The sequence below is a fragment of the Mus caroli genome, unplaced genomic scaffold (assembly GCF_978045245.1).
Source record: "Mus caroli unplaced genomic scaffold, Mus_caroli_1 scaffold_5, whole genome shotgun sequence".
Lineage (NCBI taxonomy): Eukaryota > Metazoa > Chordata > Mammalia > Rodentia > Muridae > Mus > Mus caroli.
The window spans coordinates 127595696-127613384 of NW_028227260.1; the positions used below are offsets into that span (position 1 = coordinate 127595696).

General features: G+C 42.2%; 1 protein-coding gene across 4 annotated transcripts in view; it reads left to right on the forward strand.

The window, feature by feature from the left end:
* Positions 1-1070: 1070 nt before the first annotated feature.
* Positions 1071-17689, forward strand: part of Ocrl (OCRL inositol polyphosphate-5-phosphatase) — a 54228-nt gene continuing 37609 nt past the window's right edge. For 2 of the 4 annotated variants that reach the window (XM_029473237.2, XM_029473239.2), the window contains exons 1-4: positions 1071-1298; positions 1610-1689; positions 5101-5180; positions 8726-8764. In XM_029473237.2, coding sequence (XP_029329097.1) covers positions 1260-1298; positions 1610-1689; positions 5101-5180; positions 8726-8764 — 238 coding nt within the window. In that variant the 5' untranslated portion in view covers positions 1071-1259. Of the gene's footprint in view, positions 1299-1609; positions 1690-5100; positions 5181-5342; positions 5423-8725; positions 8765-17689 lie in introns of those variants that run through there. The other 2 variants (XM_029473238.2, XM_085838192.1) reach the window with 2 other exon arrangements.

The window sequence follows — 17689 nt, forward strand, 5'->3', positions numbered from 1 at the left end:
AAGAAAAGTTGAAGGAGGGGCTGGAGAGATGTGTCAGCCGTTAAGAGCACTGACTGCTCTTCTGAAGCTCCTGAGTTCAAATCCCAGCAACCACATGGTGGCTCACAACCATCCGTAATGAGATCTGATGCTCTCTTCTGGGGTGTCTGAAGACAGCAGCAAGAGGGCCGGGCAAGTGGGGCCGGAGAAAGAAGAAAAAGTGTCTGAAAACAGCTACAGTATACTTACATATAATAAATAAATAAATCTTAAGAGAGAAAGAAAGAAAGAAAGAAAGAAAGAAAGAAAGAAAGAAAGCAAGCTTAAAGGAGAAGTGCGGCTAACAGGATTTCTTTGGAGGGAAATTCAGTAACCCAGATGGGATATCATAGTAGAGTGATGGCGGGATGGCGGGGGGGGGGGGGGGAGGAAAGAAGATAAGGAATTGAAAAGGTCACTCCAAAGAAAATATAAACAAGGTCTATTTGGATACAAAAAAAAAATCAAACAAGAGGAAGAAAGCTTGTAGCTTTAAATTTCGGGGCTGGTGGCTGAGTGAAAAGGTGAGTTAGTTTTGTCAATGAGTAGCATTTACACAATGGGCTATATATACTAAGAGGCCTAGACTAGCCCTGTATGCTTGAACTTTACACACTTGGAAGTCACCTGGAGAGGATGAAAAATGGGGAACAGAAGGACAGAAGGCTGAGCTATGAGTCATTTTCCAATTTAGGGGATGGTATGAAGAAATGGTAAGAGAAAACACCTTAAACGATGATCAATAGAAGGCTTCATAACCTTCAAAACCTTAAGGATTTGGGGGTGGGGGAATAGTATGCTGTGGGTCCTATAAGCCCAGTTCAACTGGTGTAGCAGTTTCTTTTCTCTGAGCATCTTCAAAGTCCTCAGATCCCTTCTATGATGTTGCAGATAGCAATTTGAAGAGGGACCTGCTATGGAGTCCCCAAGTCCTTCGGGTGTCTGGCTGCAGTTCCCCAGGTTGGCCGCAGGGGGCGAAATCTGCGGCGGCCTGGCAGGCGGGTGGGGGCGGGGGCGGGAGGCGCCGCTCTCTCTCTCTGGTCGGACTCTCTCCTCCCGGCTCTAAAGCTCCCCGGCTGGCTCCCGGGCTCCCGGGCTCCCGGGCTCCCGGGCTTCCAGGCTCCCAGCGCTGGAGCCCTTCCTCTGCGCCTAGGCGAGGCAGGCCGGCGGCAGGCCGCAGGAGGTGGTGTCGTGGAATCCGCTGGCAGTCCGCAGCCCCGCAAAGCCTGGAGGCCGCCCTGATGGAGCCGCGGCTCCCGATCGGAGCTCAGCCCCTGGCAGTATCCGTCTGAGAGAAGGGGGGAAGGGGAAGGGAGGCCGTAAGGGCGTGGGGTGCGGGTTGGGGTGCAGCATGTACTAGGGCGAGCGGAGTAGGGAAACGGGACCTGCTCGGGAGGGGACGCTGGGAGAGCTGAGGAGGGCAGACGATATGAGTCTGGCCCCGCGTCACCCCAATTTGGCTGCGTTTGCAAAAAAATAAAAAATTTTAAAAAATGAAAAGAAAAAGAAAGAAAGAAAGAAAGAAAGAAAGAAAGAAAGAAAGAAAGAAAGAAAGAAAGAAAAATTAGACATCCTTGACCAGTGCCTGCATATGGTGGCGGGTTTGGAGATGAAGGGTCCCCTCCGGGAGCCCTGCGTTCTGACCCTAGCCCGGAGGAATGGGCAGTATGAGTAAGTAACCTCCTGACTCCCACGGAGGAGAGCGCCTTCTTCTATAAACCTCCTTGAGCCCGAAACCACAGGGAGCCACCCACCTTGGCCAAGAGGGCAACAGGTTCACAGCTAGGTGTGAAGAGTGAGCCTGAGCCTCCCACCCCCAACTTCTAAGCTACTAGATAACTCCCAGGCCCTGTGGCTCAGTGGATGGACTCAAATGGACAGGAAAGCAGGAAGCCTGGGTTCTTAGTTCCTTCACCCTGTCTGTAACTGACATGTGTTGTGTAACCAAGTTAATCAAGCTTTCTGAGCCTTGGTTTCCTCTTGAGTTGAATAAAACCATAAACTGTCTATGGCTATTGGAGATAAAACTGGGGGACCACCCAGGCAAAAGTGGCTTACAAGTAAAAGTGCAATGGAAATGCTATGTTGCTAATGTTACAGATATGTCTTTTTCCCATTCGACTGGTTCTTCCTGTCCCCAGATCCTCTTTTTATTTTTTCCTTTTGCTTGAAGGCATATGCATTAATTCACTAATGTGTTGGTGCAGGGCAGCCACTGTCGCACTGGACCAGACTGTTTGGAAAGCAAAGTTAATGAAATGTGTAGAAACAAAATGGCATTTGACATTTTCTCAGTGCATGTCACCTCCAACTCTTCCTGGGATGATGGCAGCTCAGTAAATACAGATGACTGATTGAGCAGATTATTTTGATAAGCAATCACCACAGCTGCTAACCTTGCCCCCTTGCCAGCAATGCTTCATCTTCAAAGTTTCCACGGTGACCGTTTCATATCACAGTGCCTTATCGCTGTATATGTGCAAGCTACTTCCCTTGGTTCACTGGTTTCTGGGAATAGATTTTTCCCCCAGTTTAACAGGTATTGATCACTTAATTCCTACCATCTCTTAACATTGGATTCTGCATGAAAAAGTGTCTGGGCTCTACTTTTAAATTCTCGGTCCCAGGCTGTCTAATTCACAAAGAAGGAAAGTCCCACTAGCCTGGCCTGAACGTAGCTGAAGCTATGGGTGCTATTATAACTGATTATCATCTAGGTCCATGAAGTAGCTCGTCCCTAGATCCTGCTTGGTTGGTCCTGTTGATGTAAGAAATTTGTGTTATTTTCTGTAGACTTGATAAAATCCAGGAAGACTAGTTTAGTAAGAGTACATTCAATAGAATAGTGAATTAAAAGGTGCAATTCCACGTGGGAAAGGTAGAGATGGTGTGTAGAATTGTAACCTGCACAAACCAGTAGATTCTGTGTACCTTGGTTTCCTCTTCTGTAAAACCCCAAAGTTTTAAGAATTGAATGGGACAGCTACACTGTTGGAATAACCACAACACAGATATTTGTCCCCTGGTTCAGTGGGTTTAGAACTCTACTAAGAGAGCCAGCAGCCGGTTATGAAAAGTTCTGTCTAAGTTCTTGAACTAGAACTTTTAAACTTGGGAAGGGGAGGGCTCTTTTCTAGTTCCCCACAGAGAAATTAAATCCCTGTGTTTTGAGTCCATATAGCTAATAAAAGTCTAGCCCACAATTCACGAGATGGCTTGAAGACTGTTGAGCGCTTATCATGCCCCTTTACAGGTACAGACATAGATGTGAAGTGGCTTACTCAGAGTTACAAAGCTGCATAGCTGAGATCCAAATCCATGAGGCATAGTTAAGAATTCCACAGTGAAAATTTCTACTTTTTGTTTTTGAGACAGTGTTTTTTGGGTAGCCATAGCTGTCCAGGAACTGACATTGTAACCAGGCTGGCCTCAAAGTGAGACATCTGTCTGCCTCTGCCTCCAGAGCACTGGGATTAAAGGTGTGCACTACCATGCCCAGAAGAGAACATTCTTTTGAACTGGAAACCCCTAATATATAATACCACTTATAAGCCCTAAAGATTTTTTTCATCACTGACCTAGATCCCCAGAACCTTTTACATTTGGCCTTTTTGTCTTAGAACTTGAAGCCATCACCGTGGTTGGCTCTGTGCTTCTGAATATAGAGGAGCTTTTGCTTGAAAGACCAAAATGAAAAGGGGGTGGCAGGGAAGGGGCTTGTTTTTGGAAACAATCAAATGCTTAAAAGAACTTAATTATTTCTCCAAGGACTTTCATTTCAAAATCCACCTCTGTTTATAGTGTAATGGAAGTTGTTCACTTATTCAACTAGCACCATTGAGTATCTGCTAAACTGTAGACAAAACGGAAGAGGGTCTTTGCTCTCATGGGGCTCCCATATAATAAATATAACTGCTCTTTAAGTGTTCTCTTGGAGGGCCAGGCTAAGGGTATAAGACTACTGGTCTTGGGAATATGTGGAGAAGGCTTTACAGAGGAGGTGGTGTTTGAACTGGGTCTTGGGAAGAAAAGATGTATTCTTGTTAAAAAAACAAACAAAAAATAAAACAAAATTAAAAAAATAAAAAACAAAAGAAAACAAAGACACCTGACGAGTACCCGATGTGGAGAAGCCAGTTGGTGTTTAGAATGTCTGTTTACCAATTATGATATACCTTGATTCTTCCCCACTAGGAAGTGAAAAAAAAAATTAAGCTCAGCATGGTAGTGTGCATCTGTAATCCATGCAGTTTGGAATCTGGGCAGGAAGATGATGTATTTAAGATCAGCATACGCTATATAGTGAGTTATAAGCCAGCCTGATCTACAATACTGAAAGCCTATCTCAAACATGAATGTTTAAGGAATGAATAGAAGGGAATTTTAGAGTCTTGCATTTCATACTTGGGATCCAAATTCATTCGTGTCTGCATAAAAATACCAGTCTAAAATGAGAAAGCAGAGGACATGCACAAAGGGTATCAAGGCAAGCCATGCAGGAATTGTGCTATCTCCTCAGCTGCTAGTGTTCTTTTGGCTGGCCCAGGAATGAGTCTTCTTACTCCTTTAGTAACTTACATGTATGTGTGAAAGTAGCAGCACCCTTCTTTGGTCAAAGACATGAAACTGAACATGAAAAGCTAATGAATGAGTTGTTTGATTCATTGATTCAATGCACAGGAATGTCTGAGATATGCTAAGCTCTACACTAAGCACTAGAAATACTGTGACAGAAAGATAGCCACAGTCCCAGCCAACAACAAGTTCCCTTCAGCTGTAAGTTCTTCAGTCTGGTGTTCATACAGTGAAGGTATGTAACTTGCAGTACATGTTCTTAAAACTGTGTTTAGGATATAGACTATTATACATTCTTTATGTGTGTGAGGCAGTTTGGGTGTTCAGGTATTGATCACCTTTCAGCCCTTGAGCAACATCTAGCAATCATGATGCTAAGATCCGGTGGACTCCATGCAGCAAGCCTGATAAACATAGATTATATTTGTGTAGCAAGACAGCAATGTTTTGTTGCTAGAGATTAGGCATTTTGGTAGCTGTTCGTTGATACATTCTTCTGTGTTCTAGGTTAATAATCCAGTTGCATGGAAAGGAACAACATGTTCAAGATATCATTCCTATAAATAGCCACTTCAGATGTGTTCAAGGTACTTGCTTTAATGACTTAGCTAGTTTTATAAGGCTTCTCCTTAGCCATTAATGCAGTGTATAATGTCACACCTATTCACATTTGTCACTGCATGTAAAGTGAAATATATTACTCTTCACAGAAAAGTTAACACTTCTAACCTGCCATTGAAAAGTGTTGTGTTTAAAAGTGCCGAAGAATTATATTTTAAAATACATATGTATATATCACCTGTTTCCCTGAGTAGAGCTGGAGATTTGTGTAAGTAATCTTCTATGCTGATTTGACATATATGTGGATTTAAAGTACTGTCTTGGGCTTAACTAACATTATGTCTGTTATGAAGGATTTACACACATTCGGCACCTTTTTTTCCAAAGTACTGGATTTAAGACACCTTGGCAACATGAAGTATCAGATTGCAATGGCTCAGAGTCAGCTCTGTTGGGTCATAAGCCTTGACATTTGTGAATCAGAGCTCTGGGAAAGAAACACTTGGCTTTCTGTCCTTACATTTGAAGGCCGAACATAGAGCAATTTTGTTTCATTTGCTACACTGAAATTCAAAGGCTGGGAGAGTTAGGTGGGAGGCATTGCCTCTGCAACCTCCCTTTTTCCTAAAAAGGAAGCCAATTACTAGAAAAGAAATGTGTTATATCTCCCAAAGATCTAGTGCTTCTAGCAGTCAGAAGCCTTCCTCAGCCAGTGGAGAACATTGGGAACTAGAGGCCCAACTGGCACCAGTGCTTTCTACTTTGAACTTTATTTTTTCACAACAGTAACATACATGCTGTAAAAGGGTTGGAAAGAGCAGCAGTGCACAGAGAAAACAAGTCACCTACTTCTCATGCTTAAGAGGCACCCACCATCTATTTTCTTCTGTGTGCACAAGCTACCTCGTTGAAGCAGGACTCATCCTATATAACATTTCTCTCCCGCCCACTTGCTACCGTGTTATGAGTGTTTTCTGTGCTGCCAGTGGCTTTACGCTGTTCCATTTTATGAATGGCTCATAATCTAATTATTCCCTCTGGTTGACATTTGGGTTGCTGTTCACTGGTATAAATAGTAATGGGATGAGCATCTCTGTACATAAACCTTCCCACATATCTGTTATTTGCTCAAGCTTTAGCCCTGTGAGTGAATAGAGTCAGTGTGTATGAGTTTTAAGGCAGCATGCTGAAAAGAAAACACAGTATACATTAAGAACTAAAATGACTGCACTGGCCGTAGTGACTCACACCTCTTATCCCAGACGGAAGCTGAAGCAGAAGGATTGCAGAGTCTGGGCCAAGCATGAGTTCCAGGCTAGATTTAGTTGTGTAGTGAGACCCTGCCTCCAACAACAACAACAACAAAAGCAGAAGGAACAAGAAGAGGAGAAGAAAGGGGGAAGGAGGAGAAAGAGGAGGGGCACATTGAAATGCCTATGAGGAATAGTATCTACAGGCAGTCGGAAAGCAAGTCAGCTATTGAGTCCGCCCTGTGTGAGAGAGAGATAGTGAACAGGGCGCAGGTGCCACAGTCGGTTACTGCATTCACCTACTTTGCAAGTGGCAGCCTTATACAGAAGAGCCAAAGGCTTTGGTGTTCTAGCATGTATTTCCCCTTTCCTACTACCTCTGGGGTCTCGCTTCTATTGTTTTTAATCAGGAGACGGCCGGTTGCTAGACTGCAATGGAAAACACATATGCCATCGTTTCCCCATGACAAATTGAAATGTTATGCCCTTGAGTTTTCACTTCCTTTCCATTTCCTGACTTGTGTTATCTATTTGGAACACTAATCACTCAGAGTTTTGTGGAACTAAAGGGTACTACGGAACAGTGGTGAGTATAGCCTACTTACTTCACCCTGCAGCAGATAGGAGTGAGACTCCATTCTGCTAGTAGACAACATAGTACCTTACTCTCTGCTAGTAGACAACGGAGTGCCTTACTTCTTGCTTCTTTTGCATCTGACGAAGAGAACCTGCAGTAGAATCTTGTGTGCTGAGGGAGCAAGACAAGTGCGCGACTTCCCATTTGAGCAACAGAGATCCTGGTTGATTCCAGTTCAGAATCAACCAAATCTAGGGAAGTCAGAGAGGAAAAGATAGGTTGAGTTCAGATACTGGGGGGGGGGGGGGGAAGTCCAGGAAGATCAATGTGAAAAAAGAGAGAGAGAACTCTAAACTTGCAAACTGCTTTGTGCTGTCTTCTATTTTTTCCCATTGATGCATAACATTTGTACTTATTAAGAAGTACAGTGTAAAAAAAAAAAAAAAAAGAAGTACAGTGTACCCATTTGAAACATGTAATGATCCAGTTGAGATGCTAATATTTCTTTGTATGGGGAACCATCAAACTCATCTAGTTCTTTTAAGATCTGTAAATGTGTGATATACCTTAGTTACCATGCTATGCTGGAAAACACTAGAACATAGTCCTCCTAGCTAACTGTACTTAACTATCCGCTCCTCCCTCCCTCTCTCTCTCTCTCTCTCTCTCTCTCTCTCTCTCTCTCTCTGTCTCTGTCTCTCTCTCTCCCTTTACCTAATACTTTCTCCTAGTCTCTGGTACTTGTTTCTATGCTATACTTCTCTGGGATCATTTTTTTCCCACCTTCCGCATGTTACATGAGAATATGCAATATTTGTCCTTCCATGACTGATTTGTTTCACTTAGCATAATGTCCTCCAGTTCCATGCATATGGCCAGCAGGACAGGATTCCATTCTCCTTGTCCTTAAATTGTACTCCACTGTGTAATCTATACTATATCTTCTTTAGTCATCTATCTGTCATAACTTCAGTTGATGACTCTCATGAATCAATTAAGATGGTACGGCAAGTGGCCGAAACTTCTTGCTGGGCATTCACTGAAGCCGAAGAGCAAAGCACTTTAAGAATACTGCACCCTTTGGGCAAAAGTGCAGATCCTGAGGTCACTGATAGCCTCTCAGAGATTATATCTGAGTTGAAAGATAATTTGGTGAGAGTAAGTGTGCTTGGAGTCTGTCAGTCCCTTGCCTGGCTTTCTCTAAGATCTAAAGAACACAGAGCTAAGCTTTCCTTCACTTGCATGAGCACTTTGTTATGTTCCCTACCATAAGGCCACTGTCCCTTGCTTTTCTTTCAGGAGCTCCAGTTGGATCCTTGATCAGTTTCTTTCTCTTCCTGGTTTTGCTTTTGTTTTTGTTTTTGTTTTTTTTAAAGTTGAGTTGCACATATTTTTTATAACCCGAGGCTATTAAAATCCCTTTTTTAAAAGGTGTGCCAAGCCGGGCATGGTGGCACACACCTTTAATCCCAGCACTCGGGAGGCAGAGGCAGGCAGATTTCTGAGTTCCAGGCCAGCCTGGTCTACAAAGTGAGTTCCAGGACAGCCAGGGCTACACAGAGAAATCCTGTCTTGAAAAAACAAAACAAAACAAAACAAAAAACAACAACAAAAAAAAGGTGTGCCAAACAAAAACAATCAAAGGATTCTTTAATGTGTTCTAAGACACGGGGGAACTGAGTACTGCTGGTATTTAGGTCTGAAATACAGCTCTGGTGGTAATCAGTGTGTTTCCTCCTTTCAGAAGCAGAAGAAACTCTTTTGATTGATATTGCTTCAAACAGTGAGTATCTTTCGGAATGGAATTGGTTTTCATTCTACAAATATTGACTTTAATACTTTACATTTAAGAAACTTTCGGGGGTACATCTTGTGTTTTGTCTTCTCATCCCGAAGTCGCCATTTTCTTAACGCAGCCCTAAAAATTATCCTCATCTCTCAAAACCATTCCAGCTGAGCCTAAGAAAAACATAGGTGGCTGCTAAGACTCTCCCCCAAACCTGAACTGTGATATAAGCTTTGCTGCTGTGGATCTATAAGCTACTTGAAGCTGCAGACATTGTCTATAGCAATCGTTTCATTGCTGTGGAACTGATTAATTAATAAGAAGAGCTTTGGAAATGCTTAAAGTGCTTGAGGTTTATGGGTCATTTTTTTCTTTATTAGTTTGTGTGTTCATGCATACATGTACGTGTGTGTACTACAATAGGTAATATTTTTATGTGTAGTGCACCTTTGGTTTGAGACAGGGATTTACCAGCTTGAACCTCACCAACTTGGCTACGCTGGCTCGCCAGGAAACACCAGGACTCTATCTGCCTTTTTCTGCTTCCTCAGCTCAGATTACAAGTATGCGTCATTTCCGGTTTTTTTACATAAGTTCTGAAGATCAAACTCAAATGCCAAGTGCTTTACTGACTAAACTATCTACCCAGCCATATTAGTTTTTTTTTTTTAAATTGTATACATAATGTATATGGATATATATATTTAAAATAAAGATATAATTGCATTCTTTTCCTCCTTCCTATCCTGCCACCTCAGCCCCTCTAAAGGTCCCTCCTTCCCAGTTTCCTCCATGTCCCCCACTCTCAAATTGATAGCCTGTTTTTCATTGTTATTGTTATATATTAGTGTGCATACATGGATGCATAAATATATAGAGACAGCCTACTGAATGTTTCACTTAGTGTGTATCTGGTTTCAGAGCTGACCACTTTCTATTGGATAATGTATTAGAGGTTCATCTCCCCCCAGAGGCAGATTCTCCGTCTCTCAAGTTGTCACTAGTTGTCTATTCTGTTGTTGTTGTTGTTGTTAGCATACAAAGTAATAGGTTTCATCATGGCCTTTTCAAGCATATTTTTTTTTTATTGAATCTGGTCCCACACAAGCCTACCTCCTTCCTTCCGACCTGACCCCCTTCTTCTCACTGCTCCGCCTTCTGCTTGCATGGCACACAGTTCTTTTACCTGTTTTCCCTCTCCCCAGTTTTCCCTTTAAGCCATCTTTTCGTCTCTCATGGTCCCTTTTCCAGTCTCATGACCTGTACCCCTACATACACATCACACACATGCACACACATGCACTCATATACACATTAAAATGTTAGGCTCTGCATCTGAGAAGAAAACATGTAGCATTTGCCTTTCTGCAGCTGAGATACTTTGCTAACAGTGTGACAGTTACATTGCCCATTTTCTCGCAAATGTCACGATTCTGTTTATCAATGTGGCTGAATAAATGTTATCTTTTGACTATTATATTCTAGAGCCTACTCCCACCTTGTTTTTATGTTTTTGTGTGAATTCACAATGTTTTCATCTATTCTTTACATTATTTTGAATGGCACAGAGTCCATTAAATGGCTTATTCTTTTTTTCTGAAATAATTTGTGCCCTACTTAAGCCCTGTTCCCTCAAGGCCTCCATTCATCAGAGGGAACATGGTCTTCTTTTCGCTGTTTCTGTCCTTTCAGGTTTTTTTTTTTTTATCAATTTAATGCAAATCACTGACTTTCTGTGCAAGATGTTCTTTGTTTATCATCTAATTGTACTGTGCTCTGGAGAGGAGAAAATGGGCACTTGATTGCTACTGCAGCTACTGTGTGGTTGCTATGGAAAGTGTATCTGACCATACAAATCTAAATCAAATGGTTTACCTTATCTCTTGTTTGAGTCCATGGATGAGCAGAACTTGCCATTTAGCTTGGGGCTACAGGTTGCATATAATTTTGTTTGGAGAAGGTCTCTGTCCTTGGCACTCTTAATGTGTACTAAATAGTTTTCCAGTTTGGGTTTATTATTCCTTTCTTTAATCATAGTCTTAATTGGCTGTTCCTAAACTGTTATGTAAACCTAGCTGCTAACTTCTGTTACAGGTATCTAAGAGAGAAAATAACTTGGAATCTGTGTTGGTTTGCACTTAGACAAAAGAAGAAACACAGCAGCAGGCTGGAGATATGGTTCGGTTGATAGAGTAGTTATATGCCTAGCATGCAAAAAGCCCTGGTTCCATCCCTTGCACTCCATAAGCAGGGTGTGGTAGCACACCTCTGTGACCTCAGTGCAGTGCAGGCAGGACGATCTGGAATTCAGGTCTATCCTTCAGTTACATAGTGAGTTCCAAGCTAGCGTGTGCTACATGAAACACTCCATGTCTCCAAATCATGTTTTTGTTTTAAGGAACACGGGGTCAGGGAGAAATCTCAGTGAGTAAAAGTACCTGTTGCACAAGATTGACAACAGTCTGAGTTCACCTCCTAGAAAATAGTACCCTTTATTACCATGCAAGGCTGATTGTAATATAAATATATATTGTCTAGATCCTAGCGGTAAACATCTCGAAAGTCGTTTTCCTAGTTCTAAAGTTAATGCATCTTAATTATGTATAATTGTGACAATCAAAAAGTTTTGAAGTATCAAATTAAAATTATTATGTAGAATGGGAGAGATAGCTCAAGCAATTAACAGCAAGTATTGCCCTGGCAGAGGAGCCCAGTTCAGTTCCCAGCACCCATTTCGGGTGCCTCACAACTGCCTGTAACTTCAGCTCCAGGGGATCCAATACCCTCTTCTGGACTCTGTAAACACCTTCACTCTTTTGCATGCCTGTTCATGCATGCACATGCGTGAGCAAACACACAAAAGCTTTGAAAGTTAACATATAATCTTGAGGTTATACTGTAGCCAACATTTCTGTGTATTTCCTATAGTTTCTATTCCATATAATTGGAATCCTTCTACATACTTTTTGTGGGAGGGTTGTAAGGCTGAGAATTGAACCCAGAGGCCCAGTGCCTGTCAAACATATGTTCTACAGCTGGGCTATATCCCTACTACTTTTTTAGAGTTTTTATCATGGATTTTCACTTAGCACTTTACCGTGACATTTCCCCTATGTCATTTAAAATCATTTTAAACATAATTTTGTTGTTGTTGTTTGAGGCAGGGTTCTATCTATCATAGGCTAGCTTCAAACTCTCTATGTAGCCAAAGATGACATTGAAATCCTGATCCTCTCTATACCTCCCTCATGCTGGGGTTAATGTTTTGTTCCACCATACATGTTTGTTTAAACATTATTTTTGATAACCAGTATTTCACCATAGACATTTTGTCATACTGTTATTTAGCTAGTTTCTTTATAAAATTAAGTCATCTTGAAGGAACATAACTCTTTATTTGGGTCCTATTTACAGTTCTCAGTAAAACTTTGTAGTTTCTTTTTATACATGAAAATTTTAGGGTGAGAATTTCATAGTGGATTTGATTTGCTGATGGATTGCTTACTATTATCATATAAAACAATTAGTGAGTCTTGGATATTTTGTCCAGTTACTTCACTTAATGTATATTTAATATTTTTACTATTTTTTCCATTTTGGCAGATTGATAGTTTTAATTATCTTCAAATTCTGCCTTATTTCTCATAGCTACAGCCATTGACTTTGTCTCATGTCTCACTGTACCAATGAGAATTTGAGGACCAATTTTAAATGATGGTGTTAACTCTTCTGTGGCTCTGAGTTTCAGGGGGGATGCTTCAACTGGCATTTCCCAGTTAAAGACTTTTCCCTGATAATTTTCTGGTTCTTAAAAAAAATAATAAATTATATTTAAACCAGACATGGCATGTGCCAGTAGTAGTCTGAATATCTGGCAGACTTAAGCAAGATGATTGTGAATTCAAGGCCAGGGCGATATACCAAGTTCAAGACCAGTCGGAGCCACATAGCAAGACTGTGTTACACAGAAAAAGAACAAAACCAACAACAAAAACTAAGATTTTGCCATTCCTTAAAATTGTGCATATGTAATGAATTTTATTAAATTTTTTCCCTGTTTTTCATGGAGATGAATTTATTTTCCCTTTTTCTTTCTTTTATCTCCTTATGACTTTTAGATGAACTCTGTTATGCTAATTTTTAAACAGTACCCTACCTAGTTTATTCATTACTCTACAAATATTTGTTGAGTGCCTTCTGTTTGTCAGACCTGGTGGTAAATCCTACCAAATCATCACAGCACAGCAGAGATAAGAGTCCTTCTTCCGCTTTCCTTTTTCCTTCTGTGCTTTTTGTTGCTAGAGCCACAGAGATGCCTCTAATTCATAAATGTAGTCCATAAACATCTGAATACATTCAGGCTACTATGCACTGTGCTAAGCTCTAAAAAGCAAGAGAAAGCAACACACTCTTGGTGGTTCACGTGTTTTAACGTACAAAAGTGACTTTTGCAGGATTGGATGCTTACATGAATGTGGATTTAATAAATACTAATAAGAAAAAGTGCCAAGAGTTTACAAGAGGGGTCACTAAATTAGGCAGTGTACTCAGGCAAGGCATTTACAAAGAAGAGACATTTATAATGGGAACAGAGGGCCTGAGAAACAGACAACAACTGGAGAAAAAAAAAGAATTTTCCAGATAAAGGGGGTTGTGAGACTCCAAACTTAGAAGTACCCTGACAGTTTCTGGGAAATAAAAGGCAAGGGTGCCTGAAATAGGGCTTGCACACCAAGACAAGAGCGGCTATGAAGTCTTGTAAGCCACAGTGTTGAATCTGCAGTTTTAGACTTAAAAATGAGAAGTTAAGGATTTTTATGCTGATATAGCATCATTTGCTTGGAAGCAGAAAGACCAGTTACTAGGCTGCTTTGGTTGTATATGCTAGAGAGTATGGTTGTGATAGAAATGGAGAAAAAAGCCGGGCGTGGTGGTGCACGCCTTTAATCCCAGCACTCAGGAGGCAGAGGCAAGTGGATTTCTGAGTTCAAGGCCAGCCTGGTCTACAGAGTGAGTTCCAGGACAGCCAGGGCTATACAGAGAAACCCTGACTTGAAAAAAAAAAAAAAGAAAAAAAGAAATGGAGAAAAGGGGGCAGATTTGATAGATGAATTTGTAGGTAAGGTCAAGAAGAATCAGCTTGGCTGTGAGGGATGGGAGGAAGAGAAGTGTCAAGGGTGAATACAAGGTTTCCAACAGGAACTTAGAGGATGTTGCCCATTTGCATAAAAATCTTGAGGATAGAATGACTTTTTTTCCTTTGAGGGGACCATCAAGACGTCACTTTTAAAATACATTTTATTATTTGTGAGCAAAAAATTTTATTTATTTTTTTTTTTTGGTTTTTTGGAGACAGGGTTTCTCTGTGTAGCCCTGGCTGTCCTTGAACTCACTCTGTAGACCAGGCTGGCCTCGAACTCAGAAATTCGCCTGCCTCTGCCTCCCGAGTGCTGGAATTAAAGGCGTGTGTCACCACGCCCGGCTGTGAGTACATTTTTATCATTTTACTTGCTCCTGAGCATGGAGTGATCCAGTGCAGAAAGGTTGACCTATCAGGAGCTCCACCCTTAGGGAAAGCTCTCCCTCCCCTTGAAGGCACCATCTGCCCGTAGCTCCTCAGTTAGGAATAGGGGCTCATGAAGCCCTTTACACTTGAGGCTACAATGTTGACTGGCTGATTTTACAGGTCCTGAGCACATAGCTACAGTCGCCATGAGCTTGAGTACACTGTGGTCCCACCATGCCAAGGAGACAGTTTTGTTTCAATCCTCCTAAGCCTCTTTCTCTTGCTGTTCTTCCACCCCCTCTTTTAGAAGGTCCCTGAGCATTGGGAAAGGAGTGTGATGTAGATGGCCCATTTGTGGCCGGGCATGCCACTGATACTCTCTCTTTACTTGTTGACCACTTGTGAGTTTCTTTCTTAACCACCATTCACCTCACAGACATTTTAGATAAATCGGAGAGCTCTGAGGACAGTTTGCTACTGTGTCCATTTAGCAGAGTAATAATAGACTTATTCCTGGGCGTTTGAGTACCCTAACCCATGGTTAGGGTACTCTAAGCTCAGGTTGGTCCACTCCATTGCTGCTACTGTTCTTGGTGATCATCCCATGGTACTGGCATCTTCAAAACAGAATGTCCAATGTCTGGGACCCACTCACCATCTTCTGGGCTACTCCAAAGGGCTTGGGCCACTTCCCCAGTACCAGTGAATGCAGTTTTGGCCATGTTTGAGATTTCTTTGAGACACTTCTATGTGGATTCTATGTGGATGACAAATTGGCAGCCAAACAGATGGCTGCCACTCAGAAGTCAAGCCTAACTACAACGTGAATGACATCCAAACCACGAGAGATGTTGTGATTGTGTTGAGAACTCCGCTGTTTCACACAGTGCTGTCTAATGCACATACGCGTTTACATGAATTAGAAGTAAAATTCACAATTCAGTGGCTCCATTTTAGTAATCACACTTCAAGAGCTCACTAGCTAGATGCATCCATACTGGTTGTACAGTTATAGAGCAGGCTCAGCATCACAGAAAACTCGAGACAGTTCTATAAAGAATGAGAAAACAATTTTGGGATCCACTCACCATCTTCTGGACTTCTCCAAAGGGCTTGGGCCGCTTCTCCAGCTCTTCCCTCTGTAGCATACACAGCTTGTCTTCTCAACTAGGGTAGGCTCCACTCCACCACTGCTGATGTTCTTAATAATCATCCCAGGTACTTGCACATCCAAAATTCTACAGTCTTCTGCTGCATCTGGGCTGCATTTCAAACAATAGCCTCTCCTAGGCTCTCTTCATGGTACCAAGCCTCAGATTCTCTGGATGACTCTTTCAGTCCTACTCCTTCAACTGCCATTGAGGCTGCACCTTCACCAATAGCATTGCCTGGCTTCTCACAGTGCCAAGCCTTCAGCTGCTCTCCATGACCCCTTCATACCTTCAAAACCAGTTCCTGGGTAACTCTTACACTGCCAAGTTCAGCTGCCAGCACAGGGTACAACCTTGGCTGCCTCTGGAACACAGCTTCTGTATGTTAACTCAGGAGACACTTCCCAAGAGATTGAACCTCGGTAATGCTTGTCTTAATCACTGCTGATTTCTCAGCTCCTGCTGACCAGCATTGAATATCCCAGCAAAGTAAAGGTCCCAGTTTTGTAGTTTTGGTTATCTTTCTAATCATAGCTGACTCTTCAGCCTCAGCTAATCAGAACCACAGAAATGTAATTCAAAATAACAAATGGCCTCTAGAGTTTTTAAGTTGCCCTCTGAAACTTGATAAGTCAGGCCTCCATCTTCTGCTCTCTTAGCTTCCAAGCTCCCACGGAACAGCCCACTGAGCTCTCAACACTCAATGGCTTTCCTAGCTCAAAGTTCCAAAATCCTTTCAAAATCCTCCCCCAAACATGGTCAGGTCTGTCACAGCAATACCCTACTACACTGATACCAACTTGCCTTAGTTAGGGTTACTATTGCCACAGTGAAACACAATAACCAAAAAAAATGACTTGAGGACAAAAGGGTTTATTGGGCTTACACTTCCATATCGCAGTCCATCATGAAGTCAGGACAGGAACTCCAACAGAGCAGGAACCTGGAGGCAGGAGCTGATACAGAGGCCATCGAGGGGTACTGCTTACTGGATCACTCCCTGTGGCTTGCTCAGTCTGGTTATAGAACCCAGGACCAGCAGCCCAAGTGGAACCGCCTACAGTGGGCTGAGCCCTCCTACATTAATCACTAGTTAAGAAAATGCTCTACAGGTTTGCCTGCACCCTGACCTTTTGGAAGCATTTTCTCAATTGAGGTTTCCTCTTCTCAGATTACTATAGTTTTTTGTCAAATTAACATCTCATACCATAAAACCAGCGCAATATGTATGTTGTACTTTGTGCTGATTTCCTTTGGTTGCTCTGGTGGAAGCACGGAGAGGGCAATTAGTTGGACCATTGTGGGTTGGAATTTAGCCAAATAGGTGCTGTGGGAGCCCAAAGGTAAGGCAGCAGACAATAATGATGACATCTGTTTGAGAAAGGGGGAAGTGAAAGCAAGAAGGGTTCCAGGGATGGCAAAAGAAGGGATTAATGGGGCCAAGGTTTCTCAAGGTCAAAAACAATTACAGAAAAGATAAGGAGCAAGTATATTGGGAGGACTACTAGTCACAGTGAAATGTTTGATTTATGTTGCATGGTAGGGGATGGTGCTTCTGTGATGGAAAAATCTAGGATATTCTTGAAGGAGTCACTGCAGGGAGTGAGGCAATGGAGGCTGAAGTGGAGTGGGAAGGCCACTGGGTGAAGAAGGTGAAGGTGGCAACTGGATTCTCTGTGCCAATTTTTAAGTGAGAATGACTAATGGCAGGCATTTGCGTGGAAGTAGAGTCTTATGTAGTAGGCATTGGATTCTGAACTCTGAGGTTTGTAGAGAGCGATGGTCCTGTAGAGGAAGAAAGAGAAGATGGTATAGCCCAGTGAATGAGCCTCAGAAGAAAGCAGTTTCCTGACAAGAGATGGAGAGGGAGTAGTCTATAGGAGGTATTGAACTGCATCATATTTAAGCCAGGCATGATAGTGCTTGTCTATAGTCTCAAATACATGAGAAACTGAGGCAGGGGGATCACTTGAGACCAGGAATTAAAATCCAGTCTGCGGAAGAAGTAACCTGCTTGGAAACTAGTCAGTTTGCACTTGCCTCTGATTTATAATGGAGTTATGTTAGAATCCCTAACAAGTATTTTTCTTAAATTACCAGTGAAGTCAGGTGTAGTGGCAGGTGCCTATAATTCTATCCTTTAAGAGCCTGAGGCAGGATCAAAGGTTTGAAATGAGCCTGGGCTACATAGTGAGACATTTCTGGGCTTCCTCTCCAGATAGTCTGTTTTTATTGTCGTGAGGTGGGACACACATATTAGTATGC